Source organism: Mizuhopecten yessoensis, unplaced genomic scaffold (assembly GCF_002113885.1).
Source record: "Mizuhopecten yessoensis strain PY_sf001 unplaced genomic scaffold, ASM211388v2 scaffold7269, whole genome shotgun sequence".
Lineage (NCBI taxonomy): Eukaryota > Metazoa > Mollusca > Bivalvia > Pectinida > Pectinidae > Mizuhopecten > Mizuhopecten yessoensis.
Genome location: NW_018406963.1, coordinates 437324 through 459014, shown reverse-complemented (window position 1 = coordinate 459014; position 21691 = coordinate 437324). Strand labels below are relative to the sequence as shown.

The following is a 21691-nucleotide window of genomic DNA, read 5'->3' as shown; positions in this document are numbered from 1 at the left end:
ATTGACCCTAGTCAGACTGTTTAATAGTCCGACAGTCTTGCAGCCGCAAAGTAAAGTAGTCAGAATGCTTCATAGTACAAAACCTCTTGTATTCCGAATGTCTAATAGTCAGAATACATAATAGTCCAGAGGTCTGGTATCTCAAAGGTCCAAAAGTTAGAATGCAAAAGGTTTTGCTAGTCCGAAGCAAGATATTTCAAATAAATGAAATGAATTATGAGCTATATCTCGGAGTTGAACTCGATTTCGAAACCAATGAAAACATTCAGAAGGCAGTAGAGGAAAGGAGAAAAAGGGAAACACTTTTTCTAAGCCTCTCTGTGTATTAATGATCGAACAATTCCATTCCAAATACAGTCCTTGATTTATTTCGCATATAAAGGTATTGCATTTTATAAATGTATTCTATATACTATGTTAGATATGTGGCATGTCTTTCCACCTTGATACCAAAACAATCTCAAAGGTGTAGGCACACTTACTAAACATATCGAGTCACCTTGGCCAAAACATGGTCCAAAGCAATTTTGGTTAAAATCTCTTTGTTTGGTATATCAGATAGATTTAAGGTTGACCTGTACTTTAATTGGACACAACCCCTTTTCTCTCATTAAAACCACACGCTCTTTATATACAAAACTGAATTCAATTTGCCAAAGGATGCTGCAAATAAAATTTGAAAAAAACCCCACCTTTTTGTACAGGCGAGAAGGTTTACGCGTATGTAAATATTCCTTTGCCTCTGCCACACCCTCAATTCGTTCAAATTCAAGTCCCCTTGGCCTAACAATGTTCCAGACCCCATTCAGTGGACAACTTGCAAATTAAAGATAAAGGTGTTGAACAGACAAAGTGCCATGGTGTAAACTCATATGGCCCTTTGGGCAAGTTGCGCTAAAATGAACAAGAATATGTCGTATTTATTCCCTAAAGCGGAATAAGCCATCGTAATTTCTAATAATTCTCCAGTGTTTTGTCTGCAGAGGTAGCTGATATGGTATTCACATTCAAAATTGTATGTTTTGAAACTTTCCCTTGAAATCAAACGTCTTGATCAGCCATGTGGATAAAACAAGCAAGAAAATGCAGAAAAGCTGATGGGATCATGCATCCTTCGAAAATGTCTATTACAATATGTATCAGCATTTATCGTTCCGAATATTCTGTCCATGCTCAATATCCTCACATGTTGCTCAATAATTGTATCTGGCAAATAATTGATATATTAATGAAGGTTAAAAATTCTGATTGAAACCCAATGCAAATTGATCTGATCCATTAGCACTTAAGGAAATGCCTATATTTGAATACAATATTTCATTGTCTGCTGTATGCTGCAGGTCCTGCTGTTTGTTATCACCCTCTCCCACCGCTGTCACCATTTGTGTGCAGCCTCTTTCTCCAATTGTTACATGAATTCCAGTGTAATCCTCCTCAGCCAAACATTGCTTTATTTGTTTATAGCTGTCACCATCTACAAATGCGTCTGCTTGTGTGTATGTCCCCTCCTGCACAACAAGGCCAGTGAGTCCATCTGACCCTTCTGGAGTACTGTCTATCTTACTTTCCTTCCTAATTATGAGATTTTGATCCATTTCTGTCTCTGAGTCTCCTTCGTTTGCCATGCCAATAGCCCCTCTACTTTTGAAAGATTTGAGCCGATGGACGATGCTGTTGTAACCTTGACCAGTTGTCATGACTTTGTCCCAGAGTTTGGTGATAGTCATCACCTCCATGTTGTGACGACCACGCAGGTGTTTGTCCAGGTTACCCTTCACCTTACAGCGAAAGTCACATATGTGACACAGGAATGGTTTATAGTCCTGGCAAAACAAATATCAATTATATACTTATTTAAATAGAAATAAAGGTAGTAAAGCCACATATCAAATAAAAATAAAGGCAGTAGCTAGTCTAGAGTGATGAAAAATGAATGTGCAATGATATGCAATCGAAAAAGCTCATTGGCCATAAAAAAAGAGTTACGATGACACAATCTGTTGGAAAAACTGGTTAAAATTGAAGTCATTTAATTTCATAAATATTTTAACTATATTGGAATGAACAGATTAAAAGTTCCAATGACTTATATTTACGTCAAGTTTAAGCATGCAAAGCCTTTTATTGACTGCTACTTATTTCACCAGGTGCAGGGTCGAAGCCATGTTACCAAATGGTGGGGGGAGGGCTAGTGGTAGCAGAATAACACATACCTTAACCACTTGGCTACCACAGTCCCTGCAGAAACATGACTCACTACCATAACACCAACATGGCTAAGTGGCTGGTGTGAGCACTGAATAGTTATTAATCACACTTCTCTTACGTGTTTGTAAGCAAACAGTGCACTTATTACGTCAAGTACGGAATGGAGGAAATAAACATTGCTCTGAGGGTAAAACTACAACATTGCCAGGCAAGGATTCAAACCCTAGTCCCTTCTCCCACAATCCAGGGAGTTGACACTCTAACCAACTGAGCTACCTGGTAAATGGTAGCTTAATGGTCCAGTTGTGCAATTTATACACAGAAAAGAAATTTAGGGGAGTTCATCACTGTACATACATAAAACTGCAGTGGAATTATTTTGTGTTTTTCCTGTAGGGGGAAAGGGATCCTTAATCAACTTACAGAATGTTTTGCGTCCTGGTGAATTTTCAATGAAGCTTTTGACTTATTTTTGTAGCTACAATCAGGGTAGGAGCAGTATTTAAATTTCACATCAGCTGAAATGAAGATACAAAGGCATCAAAACTTATTGAATATGTCTTAACAGTCTATTTAAGGATTGAATCCTGTTTTGTTTATGTTTATGGGGTATAAACCTCAATGGGTCTTGAGACTGATAATATGCTGATGTATTCATATGCCAACTAAAAATTTCATTGAAAAATAACCTTTAAAATGTTAAGTAGGTATATTGAGTCCAAGTTCAGTAGAAATGTAAATATTACTCAAACATCTGCCAATAAATGGTGTACATGCTTTGCATAATGACCAGGATAAAACTACTGTACAATATAGTACACATGTACCACATACAACAAACATTTAGCAACCCTGACAAGTATACCTGTTATATAGTTATCTTGACCTCTTAACTTCTGACCTTAAAATGTGACTTACAGGTATTTCTGATATACCCTATGTCTATATGTAAATGTAGGGACATTGAATGTTGCTTTTGCATCAACTGGAACTATAATTGTAATCGATATTGACAGAAACATTGATCTTTGACATGCTACACCATCAAGTGGACCGATATGTTTGGTTTCTTGTGTTTTAAGTCCTATTAATAGTTATTGTCATTAAAGGACTTGTCAGGTTTTGGTGGTGGAGGAAAGCGTGAGTACCTGGAGAAAAACCATCAACATGCAACCGTGCAGTAACTGGCCACTGATTGAGAGGCATCCAGTTTGTAATGATGCAAGTGACTTTTAACATCAAATAAAACAAGATTTATATTAAGTGGCCATGATTGCATCATTACAAACTGGATGCCTCTCAAGCAGTCGCCAGGTACTGCATGGTTGCAGGTTGATGGCTTTTCTCTAGGTACTCTGCCTCCTATATCATAAATCCACATACCCCTCAGTCTGGTACACTACCTGTATATCAAGCATTAATAATTCAAAGCAAAATAGCACAAAATAGAAAATCAATGAATAGCTATAGAGATATTGACAATTAAACCTAAACAGCAATGTCTATTAAAGTTGAATGCAGAAAAAATCATGTTACCAGAAAGGTTCGATATTATTACTCAAGATTATGGTTCTTTTTATTGATTTTCTTCATCTGAAAAATTCTGTGAATGTCAAACTAATGTGACTATCTTTACAATACTACATTCACCGATCACATACTTTTGTGTTTGCGCTCGTGGACATACAGCCGCATTTCTGTGCCAAGAAACTTGCCACATTCCTTACATTGGTACTTCTTCCCTGTTAGATAAAAGATTGTATATATACACACACCTGTAGATTAACACATTCAATAAACACAAGAGAAGTATCATTGAGACTTGTGACTTCCCCTCACGAATACTGAACTTACTGCCTAAGGCTGAATGTGATGGTTAAATGCATACAAGGTAAAAAAAAAATGAAATCTATTGTAACAAGCATTCTGTGGGTATTGATGAATAACACATGTCCCCTACCGGCCCCCCAAACTTCAACCTTCAGATTTTGGCCAGATAGTTAAGTCCAAATCATGTCAAAAATAAAAAACAAGAATTATTTATTCACTTTCACTAAACAACATTAATGCTAGACCCCTAAAGAACCTCTGTCCATAAAATCAGCATCCTAACAATATTATAAAGTGAACGGTGAACCATTACAAAACTTTAACCCAAACTTTAACCTGCAGATGTTGGCCAAGATAGTTAAGTCAAAAACATGTCAAAAATTAAAAAAATAAATTATTTTCCATTTTCAATCCACAGCATTAATGCTAGACCCCTAAAGAACCTCTGTACATAAAATCAGCATCCTAACACTATTATTAAGTGAAAGGTGAGCCATTACAAAACTTTAACCCAAACTTTAATCTGAAGATTTTGGCCAGGATAGTTAATTCGAAAACATGTCAAAAATTCCCCCAAAAAATAAAATTATTTTCCATTTTCAATCCACAGCATTAATGCTAGACCCCTAAAGAACCTCTATGCTACGAATCAGCATCCTAACATCATTATTAAGCGAATGGTAAGCCATTACAAAACTTTAACCCAAACTTTAACCTGAAGATTTTGGCCAGGATAGTTAAGTCCAAAACATGCCAAAAATTCCCAAAAAAATAAAATTATTTTCCATTTTCAATCCACAGCATTATTGCTAGACCCCTAAAGAACCTCTATGCTAAAAATCAACATCCTTACATCATTATTAAGCAAATGGTAAGCCATTACAAAACTTTTAACCCAAACTTTAACCTGAAGATTTTGGCCAGGATAGTTAAGTCCAAAACATGTCAAAAATTCCCCAAAAAATAAAATTATTTTCCATTTTCAATCCACAGCATTAATGCTAGACCCCTACAGAACCTTTATGCCAAGAATCAGCATCCTAACATCATTATTAAGTGAATGGGAAGCCATTACAAAACTTTAACCAAAACTTTAACCCAAACTTTAACCTGAAGATTTTGGCAACGATCGGACAGACGGACTGACGGACGCAGACAAAACCTATAGTCCCCCCTGGTTTCACCGGCAGGGGACTAATAACTGTGGATAGAAAAAATATCTTTTATGTATTTATGCACTATAGTTAGCATGTTAAGGTATTAACTGAAAGAAACATTTGAACTCTTCCAATTCAAAGGTTAGAATATTTCATTATGAAATTCAGGAGTGAACGAGTTAAAATGACCCCATTCTCCAGTAATGATTCGACCTTCATTGCAGTTTGAAACAGCAAGAAATTTGAAACAAGAAGGTGTTAAATAAGGGAAAAAAATCTGGACTTTGCTGTAAGTCTGACACATAAACAAGGCATCACAAGTTATACAAATCCCCTCGTATTCACACACTGTGCGACATATATATGAGGAAATGAATAGAAAATTCAATGATGTATCAGCATCTGTTGTAGTGACTGCATTCTTCGATGGATAATAGATTAAGCTGTTGTGGAATGAAGTCGATAGAGTAATGACAAAGTTTTTCAAAACATAGTAACAGTGACCTTGACCTTCAACATAGAAACCCGAAACGCTAAGTTCTTCAGGGATTGCTAAATCAAACACTTGTATGAAGTTTTATGAAATTCCATTGAGAAATGAAGTCACCAGAGTGATGACAGTTTTTTCTTATAAAAGTAACAGTGACCTTGAACTTCAACGTAGAAACCCTAAACACGACTTGTTCAAGATATTGGCATACCAAACACTTGTATCAAGTTTCATTAAATTCCGTTTAGGAACAAAGTCAGTTGAGCGATGACTGTATCATTACATAGAAAACTCCTTGAGGTTCGGGGAGACTTTGGCCTGGTGTATCCCACTGCATGTTATTGTAACATACAGGTCATGTGGGGCCCCCTGTAGAATCAGAGTTTCTTAAATTCTTCTGTGACTTCAGCTCAGTGGACATTGGAGAAACCAACATTAATCTGATGGCCCCATGGTAACACTTGGGATATATATCTTTTCTTTATTTTCTTACTTCACTATTCTTTCCTTTCAACCGAGACATTGGAGAAACTAATATTAATCTGATGGCCCCATGGTAACACTTGGGATATATATCTTTTCTTTATTTTCTTACTTCACTATTCTTTCCTTTCAACCGTGTGTCCCTTAGCAACCGCCTTCGCTTGAGTTGTGAGGATGTTAACCCCCAGTAAACAGATAAAAAAAACAGAGGGCCTGTATCGCTCAACTGAATATCTAAGCCCCCAATGCCAATTCATGTAGTATGTCTGTATTAGATTTTTCATGTCCAGCAATTTAATGCATGGTTATGGGGTGGGGATCTCAACTGTTTCCAAGCTGTGACTCAGAAACTAGGTCCCTATGGTTGTGGCCAGACCCCAGGATCAATTCAAATATCATGACTGCATTTGTCTCTTTTTGCCTAGCATTTGTATATAAAGTTTGAGTGGGGATCTCAACCGTTTCAAAGTTATGACCCAGGGGTTAAGTCTGCAAGGGTGGGGCAGACCCTGGGGTCAATTCTAATAACATGACTGCGTTCATCTCTTTATGCCCAACAATTGTATATATAGTTTTGGGGTGGGGATCTTAACCATTTCAAAGTTATGACCCAGGGGTTAAGTCTTTAAGGATGGGGCAGTCCCCAGGGCCATCCTGGAAGCATATGTGCATTCATCTCTTTATACTCAGCAATTGTATATATACGGTTATAGGGTGGGGATCTCAACTGTTTCCAAGCTGTGACTAAGAAACTAGGTCCCTAGGGGTTCGGTTAGACCCCAGGGTCTATTCTAATATCATGACTGCATTCGTCTCTTTATGCCCAGCATTTGTATATATAGTTTTGGGGTGGGGATCTCAACCATTTCCAAGAAATAAACTTTTTTTGGCCCCACCCCTCAGCCCGGACGGTCAGCCCCACCATTTGTACAATTTTGAATCCCTGCCTCTCATGAATGCTTCCGACCAAATATGATCGATATCCATGGCATAGTTCTACAGAAGAAGTCGTTTTATAGCAATATAGCTAAATTGCCCCCTTTTGGCCCCGCCCTCAGCCCCACCATTCGTACAATTTTGAATCCCCATCACCTAGGGATGCTTCCAGTCAAATATGGTTGATATCCAGTGCATAGTTCTACAGAAGAAATCGTTTGTAGCAATATAGCCATATTGCCCCCTTTTGGCCCTGCCCCTCATCCCCCTGGGGGGTCAGCCCAACTATTTGTACAATTTTGAATCTCCACTACCAAGGGATATGCTTCCAGTCAAATATGGTTGATATCCATCTCTTAGTACCGGAGAAAAAGTCGCTTAAATCAATATAGCCCAATTGCCCCTTTTTGGCCCCACCCCTCAGGTCCCTGACGGGCCAGACCCACGGTTTATACAAAATTGGTTTTCCCTTTACCCAAGGATGCTTCAGACTAAATATGGAACAAATCCTTTCATTCCTACAGAAGAAGAAGGATTTTAAAGAATTTGCTATATTTCTCCTATTGGGCCCTGCCCCTCAGGCCCCTTAGGGGCCAGACCCCTGGTTTATAAAAAATTGGTTCTCCTTCACCCAAGGATGCTTCAGACTAAATATGGAACAAATCCTTTCATTCCTATAGAAGAAGAAGGATTTTAAAGAATTTGCTATATTTCTCCTATTGGGCCCCGTCCCTCAGGGGCCATACCCCCGGTTTATACTAAATTGGTTCCCCTTTACCCAAGGATGTTTCAGACTAAATATGGTACAAATCCTTTCATTCCTACATAAAAAGAAGGATTTTAAAGAATTTACTATATGTTCCCCTATTGGGCCCTGCCCCTCAGGCTCCTCGGGGGCCAGGCCCACGGTTTATACAAAATTGGTTCTCCTTCACCCAAGGATGCTTCAGACCAAATATGAAACAAATCCTTTCATTCCTAGAGAAGAAGGATTTTAAAGAATTTGCTATATTTCTCCTATTGGGCCCTACCCCTCAGGGGCCAGACCGCCATTTATACTCAAATTTGTTCCCTATCCCCTAAGGATGCTTCATACGACGGACGGACACCGAGCCATGGCATAATCATAGATTGGTCTTGATAAGGTTGATATGTCTAATTTATGCTAAATGTGGACGAGTGAAGTACCGTAAAAACCCATGTATTAAAATTTGCGCACTTTTTTTTCAGAAATTTAATACCCAAAGTGGGGGGTGCGCAAAATACATAGGTATAAGCAATTTCAAGTTTTTTCATGAAAAGATCGACGATTCTGGCAGACCGCCATCTTGGACATGAGATAATCTCCCTAGGTACCCGGAACTCAAAGACAAACGACGATCAACACATTTATTTATGTCAAACATCAATAAAAGATACAATTGATACATACTGTGTTGTTACCTGAGTTTATGTGAAAAGTATTATTAAATAGGTAACTGTTAACAAAGAAAGTTTAGCCAAATTCCTGTCTATGCCAGAGAATAGCTGATCAACTTTCGTTTCGACATCTCGGTGCGTTTTCCCCATAGACCTACTATTACGAAAATGTAGGTGTTCAATTTAAGCTCTGTTTCATGTAAGTTCTGTTATCTTTCATGTTGATCTTGCGTCTAACACTACGTAAACACATAATTGATAATAACCTTGTGAATTATTTCACATTTGTTCATTGAAGCATCGTAAAAATAGTCTGCTTTGAAGAAGATGTATTGATTATCCACGCTTCTAGTATAAACATATTTTTTTATAATCCCTTATCGGTCAAATCAGTCTGTAGTTATGACAATGCAGTAACTGGCTTCGTAATTCATGCCACGTGTTGGTGAATGTAAAAAAAAACAACACAGTCCGTCGATCGTGACTGCAAATAATTTCAATTAGTATAGCTATTGTTAATGGGTAATCACAGATATAGTGTTAGCTAATTACTGCATTGTAATTTGTATTGACTGTAGTGTTGAGAAGTTTCAATAATTGACGCTGAAGCATGCAATCCTACCTGGCCTATTGTCCGGGACCAGACGATGTTGTTGAAGTTATGCCCTCCTGTTAACTTACCTGTTAATGACACCAAACCAGCAGTCATGACCACAGATGACCGATTTTAATAATTTTACAGTAGGTAAAAATTGTGTGGCCAAAAAATATTGCTGAACTGTGACATGACCTGGTTTGAAGTGACGATCCCCAAGCCGCAATGATGAGCCCTTCTCACTTATCGTAATTATGGTAATTAAAAGGTATCTAATTATGTCTTTAACCAGGAGATATGCACCAGCTGTTACAACACTTTCACACTAATTAATTGGTATGTTTTTGTAAGCAAGTAAATGTTTTATGTAAAATGTAGCTAAAATTAATTGATGAACATGCCATTCGCGATATGCGCACATGTGTGTGTTATGCGTAATCAGATAATCAAAAGAAAACAAACAACAAAATACACATTTTACGTAGTAGTCTTCTAGGTTTATAATATCGTTTTACGTCAATGACAAAAAATAATAAGAAATATAAAAAAAAAAAATTAGAGATCGATTTTTTGGAGCATGAACATCGTTTTTTCCCATTTTTTTTTTGGGTGCGCAAAATATTCGAGTAGAAGCTTTTTTTCAGATTTTCAGCCTCAAAAAGTACCTGCGCAAATTACATAGGTGCGCAAATTACATGGGTTTTTACGGTAAGGAGTCATCATTTCTCACCAGTGTGTAGGTCCATATGGCTCCTGTGTCCAATACTGGTGAAAGTGTAGTAATCACAGACATTGCACTGGAATCTACAATAAAAACAACCAAACCTAAGTGATTAAATAAATGCTTAAATATCTACAGTTTAGCTTGCAGAACCTATCTTAACCAAACCCTGTATAAAGAAGACATGTTACTAAATAAAAAATAACCAATGAACTATCTGAGTAGGTGATTTTCAGTTTCAGAATACACACAGACACACCTAAAGTAAAGTGAAGGTATTTAGCCAGGTGCCATAGGACCAGCAGTAAGTGCTTGGTAAGACAATTCAAGCACGATCTTTAATTAAATTCATGATTTTTCATAATGAATTTGTATATCTACAGCATGTAGTGCAAGTGTCTAAGAGTGGCTATAATCATGTGAACCTAAGATGCTAAATATCAAATTTTATATAAAAATAATTACAATTCAAATTCTGTACTTTCAGGGTTGTGCACAATTTAGGCCTGTAACACGTGTTAATTAAACAATTAAAGTTTTTGCACTTACATTTTGAAGTTCTTAGGCAAAGGCATGTTGTGGACACGGAAAAGGTGGATGTGAAGTTCTCGACGAGAGGAACTCTTCCATGGACAGAGGTGACAAAGTTCATCCCGTTGATGGACGTTTTTAGTATGGGCCTGCATCCAAGACAGCATTTTAAGTGTAAAAGTAAAGTTAAAGTTAAATTGATAGATCTAGTCATCTGATTTTACCCTAGCTCTGTTTATAAGGATTATGCTTTTAAAAACAACAATGCTTTTAATATTTGCACAGATAACATCAATTAATATGTATATAGATAGATATAATAGTTTGTGCAAATTGAATTGTTCCTGTGACAACAAGACTTGAACTTTGTCTCATTTTTTAAACCAAGCCTTATATATGAGATTTGCGAGTGCGTGTGATGAGAATCATAAACAATTCACATATTATAAAATGGGAAGGCCGTGTTCAACTGTACAATATTCCTCTAGGACATTTGGATTACGGCCAAAGGGAGACAATCTGTATATTAAATTTTTGAGAGTGGTACCAACAATGTTAAAACTATAGTATTACAACTGTCTCTAATTAATGTGAGATATTTGTTGAAGACCTTTTTCAAAAATAAAAATAAAATCTATAAAAAGCAAATGTTGCAATGTATTTTACAAAATTAATGTTGTTTGAAATTTGAAGTTTCACAATAAGAGGATTAATAAGATAACAGGAACACTGTACTGTAGGAATCAAACTCAGGACCTTCCCATACTGCCGAGCACACGCTCTACTCATGTTGCCATTGCAACTAGAACTTTTAAATGAACAAAAACAAAATGAGATTGTGGGCTTCCATGTCTATGATAAGAAAAATTAACATTGAAAGATATACATGAATGGCAAGAGAACCAAGTTACTTTAGGCCAGACAAATCTCCTGTTGGCTGCTTCACCTTCTATATAAGGGAGATTCCTCAAGTCAAAAAACAAAATTAGTGTGTCCCATTCTTGCCAACTTTTTTAAAATTTCCATGGGGGAGATTACGCATGCTCAGAATTAAAAAACATAAATGTGTGTATGTACACCCAAGGGGAAAACAACACTTTTAAAAGGCATCTTTTGAGCTGTTCTTGCAGATGAAATCATTAGATGTTATAGAAAACAGGCATAGTTTATAGTAAATTCACTTGTTAAAAATGCTCAATTTTAGGGTCAAAAATCAGGAGAGTTGGCAAGTATGATGTCCAGCACCATATTTTGCATTATTTCAACACATGCAGGAAATAAAACACCTTTCCCGAGTACTTACCCTGGTAACTACAAATTTAGTGTTTTTCTAGGAATATTTCGGTATTTTGGAAATGGTGTATTTTGTTACAAGGATGCTTCTGAAGAGTTCTGAGTTATTAATTGACACGTAACACTAGCATTAGAAGAAAAAGAAAATTAAAATTTCTATATGAAGTGCTGTTATGAATATCTTACAGTTCATTTAAATATTCATAACCTTTTACAAAAAAAATCACCAAAATATTGGAAGTGTTAACGTATAATGCACTGTCATCATATGTGGTTTTTATGTAATGATGCCAAAATGTACACTCCACAACAACATTAACAAAATAAAAGTCCTGAATCACGAAGTCCAAAATGCAGTTACTTACATTCAGCAGGGAGTTACGAGGAAATGCTTTTTCACAGACGTCACACCTGAAGGGGAGGTTATCAGGATTGTGTGTCTTCCTGTGGCAATTTAACTGTGACTTGTACTTGAAGCTTGCCTCACACAAGTCACATCTAAACTGGCGCTCCTCTGAGTGGATCTTTTTGTGGACAGTAATGTTATGCTTCAAGATGGATTTAAAATCACAACCCTAGAAAATTAAAGTGATGACAAGACATAATTCAATACCTTTGTAGTACCAGACAATGTTTCATATGTTTCTAAATAATATATCCTGTTTTTCTGTTTAAAACTCAACAGAAAACCATCTAAAATGGATTCACCCCGATTTACCTGTATAGCTGTCAACCCTCACTCTTTAATGACTTAAATTAAGCTTAAGTAGCGCATAGGTTAAAATGATTTCCATTGTCAATCTGTATTTTATCCACTTTTGTATGTGGAAGTTTTTTTCATACACAATTGATGACATTAAATGTATCAAAAAATTACTAGAATCTTATCAAGATATTCAAAATATCTTGGGTGAAAATTTAAAATATTGTTGATTGAAATACCGTAAAAAGTGGAAATTTTGTGGGTGATGTGAAAATCTTTTGTGCTAAAGCAATTGTTGAAATATCCAGGTTGTGATCCCTTAAACTGATTATCATGATGTGAAAATCTTTTGTGCTAAAGCAATTGTTCTGAGATATAGGTATTGTCATGATCAAAATATTCTCATGTGGATATTTTCGTGCAAATTTACCCAATGCAAAAAACCTGAACATTTCTGCATTACAAAAATTTCCTTTTTTTATAGTACATTTATAACCTCACTTAAGTATATGCGCTCTGGGCTATATAGACCCTAGCTATATAAAATATGACGTAAAACCAAACCAACCCTCCAAAAATTCTTATTCAGTTAATTTCGGAAGAGCAGTGGTGTCCATTTATAACGGGCGTGTCCCTCTTACCTAGATGCTTGCATACATTAAGAGCTGTAGCAATTATTCTGAAACTTGTTAACTAACAACCTCAATAGATGTTATAATAAGTGCATATGTAACAGGAAAGATGACAGTGTGACAGGGATAAAACCTGCAATTCCAAAATTCCTAGTCGGACGCTCTACCACTGAGCTAAAGGGAAATTCCCTCCAGTGCGAAGCTAGAAGACGACCGTAACCCTCCAGTGCGACGCTAGAAGACGACCGTAACCCTCCAGTGCGACGCTAGAAGACGACCGTAACCCTCCAGTGTGACGCTAGAAGACGACCCTAACCCTCCAGTGCGAAGCTAGAAGACGACCGTAACCCTCCAGTGTGACGCTAGAAGACGACCATAACCCTCCAGTGCGAAGCTAGAAGACGACCGTAACCCTCCAGTGCGAAGCTAGAAGACGTCCGTACCCCTCCAGTGCGAAGCTAGAAGACGTCCGTACCCCTCCAGTGCGAAGCTAGAAGACGTCCGTACCCCTCCAGTGCGAAGCTAGAAGACGTCCGTACCCCTCCAGTGCGAAGCTAGAAGACGTCCGTACCCCTCCAGTGCGAAGCTAGAAGACGTCCGTACCCCTCCAGTGCGAAGCTAGAAGACGACCGTAACCGTCCAGTGCGAAGCTAGAAGACGACCGTAACCCTCCAGGGCGACGCTAGAAGACGACCGTAACCCTCCAGTGCGACGCTAGAAGACGACCGTAACCCTATGTACAATTAAAACCTGCCACACATGTTAATTGATGTACCCTTAATCACAAACACTACAATGCGTACCATATTGCCCATATTGTCCCTTATGAGTAAAAGAGGTTTATTTTACACATCCAAACCAAAATGAAAATGAAAAACTATTTGTTACACATAGATTTGTTGTTGTGATACTGTTACACTCATCATAACAATCAATCAAGCATCTAGTTTAAAAGACACATGCATGTTACATTGTACATTCTATAAAACTAAAGATATATTTATATATCTATGGACGCCACAGCATATATTACAGTACCGTAGTACTTTAAAAGAGTATGATGCCGCGTCAGTTTCATGTCACATGCAATAAATCTGAATATGTAAATTCATGTATCGGTGATCTTTTTGCCTTCTTTTACATCTGATTATCAGCATGCTTCCTGAAGTAAAAAAGTGCTTTATTTTCCCAAAAAGGAAGAATATCTTTCCAATTTCAAGAAAATCATGAATATTTTCCCAAAAACCTATTTAGAACAACAATTTTAGGCTAACTATTGTAAAATTAATGTAGAAAAAATACTTTGTACAATATGTTGGGGTCGCTGCATATATTCGAGTAGTAGTTCTTTATATATCTTTCAAATTTCTATACCCCCGCAACGAAGTTAGGGGGTATACTGGAATCACCCTGTCTGGATGTCTGTCTGTCGTCCGCAGTAACCTGTCCAGAAAACTCCTCCTTAATAACAGGTGGATTTCATTGGAACTTTGCATGAATGATCAGTATCTTATGTAGTTGTGCACCAGAATTTTAATTTAGGATTTGGTCCCTTTTTGATGGAGTTATGCTCCTTTGTGCAAAATACTTGTCCGGAAAACTCCTCCTTAATTAACAGGTGGATTTCATTGGAACTTTGCATGAATGATCAGGATCTTATGTAGGTGTGCACCGGCATTTTAATTTGGGATTTCTACCCTTTTTTATGGAGTTATGCCCCTTTTTGCAAAATACTTGTCCGGAAAACTCCTCCTTAATTAACAGCTGGGTTTCATTGAAACTTTGCATGAATGATCAGTATCTTATGTAGTTGTGCACCAGAATTTTAATTTAGGATTTGGTCCCTTTTTGATGGAGTTATGCTCCTTTGTGCAAAATACTTGTCCGGAAAACTCCTCCTTAATTAACAGCTGGGTTTCATTGAAACTTTGCATGAATGATCAGGATCTTATGTAGGTGTGCACCGGCATTTTAATTTGGGATTTGGTCCCTTTCTGATGGAGTTATGCCCCTTTTTGCGAAATACTTGTCCGCGCAACTCCTCCATAACGAACAGGTGGATTTCATTGAAACTTTGAATAAATGATCGGTATCTTATGTAGTTGTGCACCGGCATTTTAATTTGGGAGTTCTCCCCTTTTTATGGGGTTATGCCCCTTTTTGCAAAACACTTGTCCGGAAAACTCCTCCTTAACTAACAGGTGGATTTCATTGAAACTTTGCATGAATGATCAGTATCTTATGTCGTTGTGCACCGGCATTTTAATTTGGGATTTGGTCCCTTTTTGATGGAGTTATGCCCCTTTTTGCAATATAATTGTCCGTGCAACTTCTCCTTAAGGTCATTGGAGTGTATTGATAAACGGAAACAGGAAGTACATCCCTAGTTGAAAATCAAATGTAGGGAGACAGTATCACAATTTCCACAAATTCTAATGTTTAATATTAACCTGATGAATATTGTATGTTTATTATTGACAGAACAGTGTGTTCTCTCAATATTAAAGTATTTAAAAGCAATCCAGGCATTAATTCAGGGTTTTTTTATCAATGAGTCACATGTGTCCATTTTTTTCTATTTCAGGAACCCGGCTACCTATTTCACTAATGTGAAGTTTTTCAAGAACGATAACTCTTACCTGGAATTACTGTGTATATGGTTTTATTATAAAATGTCAACTTTTATATCGTGTATAGAGAATTAATTTTACACAATTTCAGCATTTATTAAATTGATATACATTAATGCAATACTAATATATGTCAGTATCATTTTTATTGACATTATTTTGTAAAAATATTGTGTCTTTCATTTTTTTTTCAAAATTCACTCCTTTTTACATAAATTTCCATTTAAAATCCTTAAAATTCTGACAACCTATATTTATTTTGTGGCAGAAAAATTTCTTTACTTTAAAGCAATATAACTACAAAATTTGAAGAAATTCTACTGTGGAATGGTGACACAATCCCATTACCTTAACTAACAGTTGGATTTCATTGTAACTTTGCATGCATGAATGATCGGTATCTTATGTTGTTGTGCACTGGCATTTTAATTTGGGATTTCAACCCTTTTTGATGGAGTTATGCCCCTTTGTGTGAAATACTTGTGTATTTTTTTGTTATTTTATTTTTTGGTTTTTAATAAAATAGTGATAACCATAACTCATTACTGGTGGGAGAGAGACTATATTGCTTTGCATAAGTAAGCCTTTAGCGCACAGTTCTGGTTTATATAGGAGCGGGGTATTTAGCCTTTAGCTTACAGTTCTAGTTAGCAATTGACATGACCCTGACCCCGGTGGCCAAGTGGTTAAGGCGTCCGACATTCTGCTACCACTAGCCCTCCACCACTGAGTCCCTGGTTCAAGGCCTCCCTTGGGCAGTCGCCTGTTACTGGCCGTAGGTTGGTGATTTTTCTCTGGGAACTCCCAGCTTTCCTCCACCACCACCACCTGACAGGTCTTTAAATGACCATAGCTGTTAAAAGGACGTAAAACACAAACAAGCTAAAAATGACCCTGTGACCTACATTGATGAAGACAATGTAACTCACCGTCTGGTCACATCGGTGGAGTGGGTACTTCTCTGGTTTGTGGTGGATGGCGTGCTGGTTGTACATGTGGGAGGCTAGGTTAAGGCCACGGTTACTGCTCCATCCGCACACCTCACATGTAAACAAATGAAACTCTTTCTTGTGTTCCTGGAACTTCTCTTTGTCCGTAAACCTGATTGTACAGAATCGACAGAAGTTCAAAACAAACGACTGGCCTCTCTGCTTCTCGCCAGAGTTGCTTGTAGTTGGGTTAAATGTTTGGTCATGAGTTAAATTTTCACTTGTTTTTGTTAGATCGCATCTTACACTTGAGCTCCTACATATATCTTCTACATTATTACTTTCAGTAATGTTTCCTTTCGGTGTCAGTCTTAATATTTTTGTTTGTTTTCCATCTTCAAGATCATTAGAAATATTCCCTTCCATAGTTTTCCTTTTTTTATTGAACCGTTTTCCTTTGCCTTGGCTCTTATTGTCATTCAAATCATCTCCACTTCGAAACCCTTTATGTATTGTTTTTACATCATCAGATTTTGTAAGTGAACATTTTGCTTTCTGAGACCTTAGAATAATAGAATCCTGTTGAGATTTTGAGTCAGGTTTGTTTGCTCGAGCTGCAGTTGATCTGAGAAGAGGGGCTGCATATTCTGCCTCTTGTTTGCCATCTTCATCCTCACAGAATTCTTTAGTTTGGATATCAGAGTTATCATTGTTGCCCTCATCAGATCTAGAAAGGTTAAAATTTGTATCAATTTTCCCCTTGTCACTTCCCTCTCTACGCCTAGTTGAAGAAGGAATGTTAGGTTGCGCCATGTCAACGAATGTGACATCGTTCTTAGCAGCACGAGATATGATATTTTTCTGTAGGACAATGTTTTCTGATCTAAAATGTTTTTGCACCTCTAGAGAACTTTTTTCTTTAAGCATAGAAGATTCCAGGCCTGAATCTGCAGTTTCCTTTAATGTTTCCTGGTCAGTACTACATTTATGTGTCTGTCTGAACATCTGACAGAGTTTGACAGCCTCCTCGAGTCCCAATAGACTGCACACATTGAAAACTTTGTCCACATTACATGGCGTTATGTACATCTCCCCCGTGTACATAAACTGGACAACAGCCTGAACAACAAACAAGTCCTGATCCTTGAGAAGCACAGAACTGGAATCCACCTGACCAGTGTTAGTCACTCGACACAATTGTTTTCGAAAGTAAGGACTGCCACTTGCCAGCAGCACCACCTGGTGGACGTTAAGGTTTGCCTGGCATGTCTGGATGGTACAGTCGCAGATGTAACCCCGCTGCTGTAGCTGGTACAGGGACGAAGCTAGACTGGTAACATGACTGGACGATTGCATTAGCTCTTGATATACCATCCTTGATCAGATGTGTGGCTACATGTCCGGCAAGATGTTACCTACAGGTATACAAAAAATAATGTCCAATTTCAAAAGCGGGCTAATTACCAAAATGTGGTTTGATTTTTTATTTGAACTCAATAACCCTATATATGTACACATATTGAATCATCCGAGGACCTGTTTTTGGGATACACCTGTTTCTGTGCCCTGACCTTTTGCCTATCGCTGTGTTCATACCACAAGTTTTTAACATCATCACTTTTTGGGTAGTGAAAATGAAAATTTAGTTAACGTCTGCGAGAATTTTGAATAAAAGGAAAGCAAAAAAAAGTAAATCAACCCTATTAAACTCAAAAACATGTGTAAAAATAGCTTTTCTACTATTTAATGTTTTTACTGGATTGAAAAACACTAGAAAAACATCTGGAAGAGGTAAAAAAAACTATAATATTTATGTAACAGGAAAAAGAAAATGCAACGGCCAGAACTATAAGAGAACTGTTCCCGAGGGAAAGGGTCATAATAGATTTAGTACATCACATGACTGTAATTTGACAATAAAAAGACAAACATGAGGAACTTCATTGATAGCATATTTAATAATTAACAACAAATGGCAATAAGATATTTTTTTGAGTAGATAGCTCCTTTTTTTTGGCTATTCAATTCACTGGATTGAATCGCTTAGTAAGTGAATTTGTTTTGCTACCTCTAAAAATCTGCAACTATATATATCAGGAATTTTATTTGTACACAACATTGAATTTTTAAATCAACACACTAAAAGCGTTAGTGTGCACTTTTAACTATAAAAACTTGTCACCAACAAATATGCGCATACCATAAATTATCGATGACAACAAGATATAGGACATTATCACAAGAACAGTACAAATCACCGCAATTCTTAGCGTCACCCTACGTTTCCGGCAGTCTCCAGGTCTAGTACACTCTGCCAATTGAGCTATATAGCTATAAAAACCTATATAGCTATATTCACCTATAAATTATAGCTGTATTGAGCTATATTTTCTCAGAATTCAATTTCGATTAAATCAAAACAAAGTCGCATAAAACAATAAGCTGTATAGCAATGTTGACTACAAAAAGCATAAATTAAGATGTTTATTTTCATTTTTCATAAATGTTAAATTTTCGACTTTTTTACATAATTATTTTTTTAAAAGAATACCTATATTTAATGTCTTTTGTTATCAACCTAATGAATAAATCTTCTTTTAAAAGCGACTTTGTTTTGTTTTCCTTAAAAAAGAAAATCACATGAAAATAGCTCAAAAGATAGGTCAAAAATGCTATTATAGCTAACTTATATAGCTCAATCGGCAGTGTACTGGACCTGGGTCTCAGCGGTCCAAAAAAAGGTATAGTGCCCGCGCCGTCTCCAGGTATAGTTCCCGTTGCCAAGGGCGGATGCTAACTATACCAAATAGAACAAGAGTAGTTATCCAATAGCTATCCTAGAAATTATCATGTGAAATACTAAAATATAATCTGTCAAAATGTCCAAGTCTGGGCCAGCGGCAGCGGAAACTCGGGCTAAGAAGAACTGTCCTCTCGTCGTATGCTAGTAAAAAAATGTAAAACAGGTAACGTATTTTCAGAGACCAGTTTATACAGACGGTTTTTAAATAAATGTCACTACACCAGTATCTGAAAAAGTATTAGCATACCTCATCAAGCTGTGCATGGATTAGCTTCGATTGTAACCTACGACCCAAAAACACTTCCGGTGGTGATATGAGGCGATTGTAAAATAAAAATTGAAATCGATTTTCCGGAACGTTTCGACTTCGGCTTCCTTATGGACATGTATACTTTCCTTTATTCTTCGAATATTACATGTATTTTGTTCACGCTAAAAACCTCACATACAATTGTACCACTGAGATACGTATATTGTCGTGAATTCGGTGTGTGCGCGCCGAGATGTCACATCGAGGTTGTCGGCGCGGTTATAGGTCTAAGGGAGATAACTCTCCCCAAAATTCACCACAATATATTACATACATGTACGGTTACAGTATCGTCGATCAATTATTGCTTCTGGACACTAAAAAAGGTATTTTTTATTTTAAGTGGCTCTTCAGATTCAGATAGTCCAGGGGCGTAGCGTCCCAGTGGTNCCATAGAAAAAAAGACCGGGCTTTCACATAAAAAATCCGTGTATGCCATGTGTCAAAAAAGTAGCCACAGAAATAAAAAACAAAATATGACATCATGTTATCAAGATAATATCTTAATTGACCTTTGTATTAATTTTAACTAAATACCGGAATATCTAATATGTCGTGGTCGTCTACTACTTCCAATCCGGTATTTCCGGTGTGATAGTATGTTGTCAGAAGTAAATTTTCAAAATGAAGAAGGCTTCCAATATTTCAAAGAAGATAGACACCTTCTTCAAGCCAAAATCACGTGATACTGATTTAAAAGGTGACACAATCCCTGCGACGACGTCGGTTACTAAAAACCCGCTATATGTAAATATTGCTGATAAATCAACAAGACTATCAGCAGGCCCAAGCAGCACACAACAAAGCTCGCGCTTGGACCCTCCAAATCCAAGAAAGTGGGTTTTAAATCCCAGCAAGAAATTAATTCAGAACAAGTTGTCGTCGATAGAAACTACAATAATTTATCTTTCTAATCAAATGATCTGATCAGGGGCGGATCCAGGATTTCTTAAAAGGGGGGGCCAATAATTTTTTCTCAATAGTCAACACCTTCGGCAGCACACCGAGCGCGTAGCGCGAGCAGGGGGAGGGTACGGGAGAGTGTCTTCCCCCTCCCGTAGGCTGGTTTGGGGGGTTTCCCCCACAAAAAATGTGTTTTCTAGAACGTCTCAGAAGCGATTTCCCGTGTTTTGAGGATTGTTTTTATGTTTAATTAACAAGAAGAAAAAAACATATTTTAAGTATGGCCCAAAGACTTTTTTTGTGTACTGAAAAGAAAATTAAAGTTTCGGTTCAAATTCTCTATCAACAGCGTGTTTTAGAAGTCAGATGGTATTATTATTGGGTCAACCTGGTGATGACAAATGTATGAATCCACAGGGGGCTTGTTCATTATTACCTAATTTGGCGTCCCGCCCGTAAGGGGGATACGAGAGGTCCACCGTAAAAAAATAAATGTAGGGACGCACAATATCTAGTCTTTAGACATTGTACCTACAGTACAGTACTTCATGTAATAGTTTGTCGTACAAAAGAACAAATAACACCATAACATCGTTGCTGTTTAATTAATGAGTTACTCATGGCATCACTAAGTTGCTAAACAAACGGATAAGTTCAAATCAGTGCGACACCCAAGGCCACTAGCTATATAGTCTCGCGTTTTATAATTGTTGACTAATTCACTAGTGTAGACAATGATATATCTGAAATGTCCACGCTGATTAACTCATGTAAGGGCGTGCATATTACCAACAGTGGTACATTTGCTAAGCTATCTGGTTAAAATGGTACAACTTAGGAGGCACATACGCGTCACCTTTAAATTTAATTTAAAATTATCATACTTGTAAGTACAGCATATCATCTCATTCTGGTACGTACAACTTATTACTACGTACACAATAGTATGCTGTGTGAAGATACTTTCTTGTACGTACACGATGGTAAGCTATAAGTACCACAATGAGATATTATGTTGTACATACAAGATAGTTAAACAGTTCCAACAATATATATAATACCAAAATAATTGAATGGATATGTTTAGTCGATTATACATAATATTGTCAGCCGAAAAA

At 37.1% G+C, this 21691-nt stretch overlaps 1 protein-coding gene across 1 annotated transcript; it reads right to left on the bottom strand.

Annotated features, from left to right (window-relative positions):
* Positions 1-346: 346 nt before the first annotated feature.
* On the bottom strand, positions 347-19861 carry LOC110453325 (zinc finger protein 37-like). The gene is made up of 8 exons (XM_021502232.1): positions 19608-19861; positions 16558-17972; positions 12029-12238; positions 10389-10519; positions 9849-9922; positions 3870-3950; positions 2632-2726; positions 347-1823 (listed from the first exon to the last, which is right to left on the bottom strand). The coding sequence occupies exons 2-8, from the start codon at positions 17929-17931 to the stop codon at positions 1236-1238; spliced, it is 2553 nt and encodes an 850-aa protein (XP_021357907.1). The 5' UTR covers positions 17932-17972; positions 19608-19861; the 3' UTR covers positions 347-1235.
* Positions 19862-21691: the final 1830 nt, after the last annotated feature.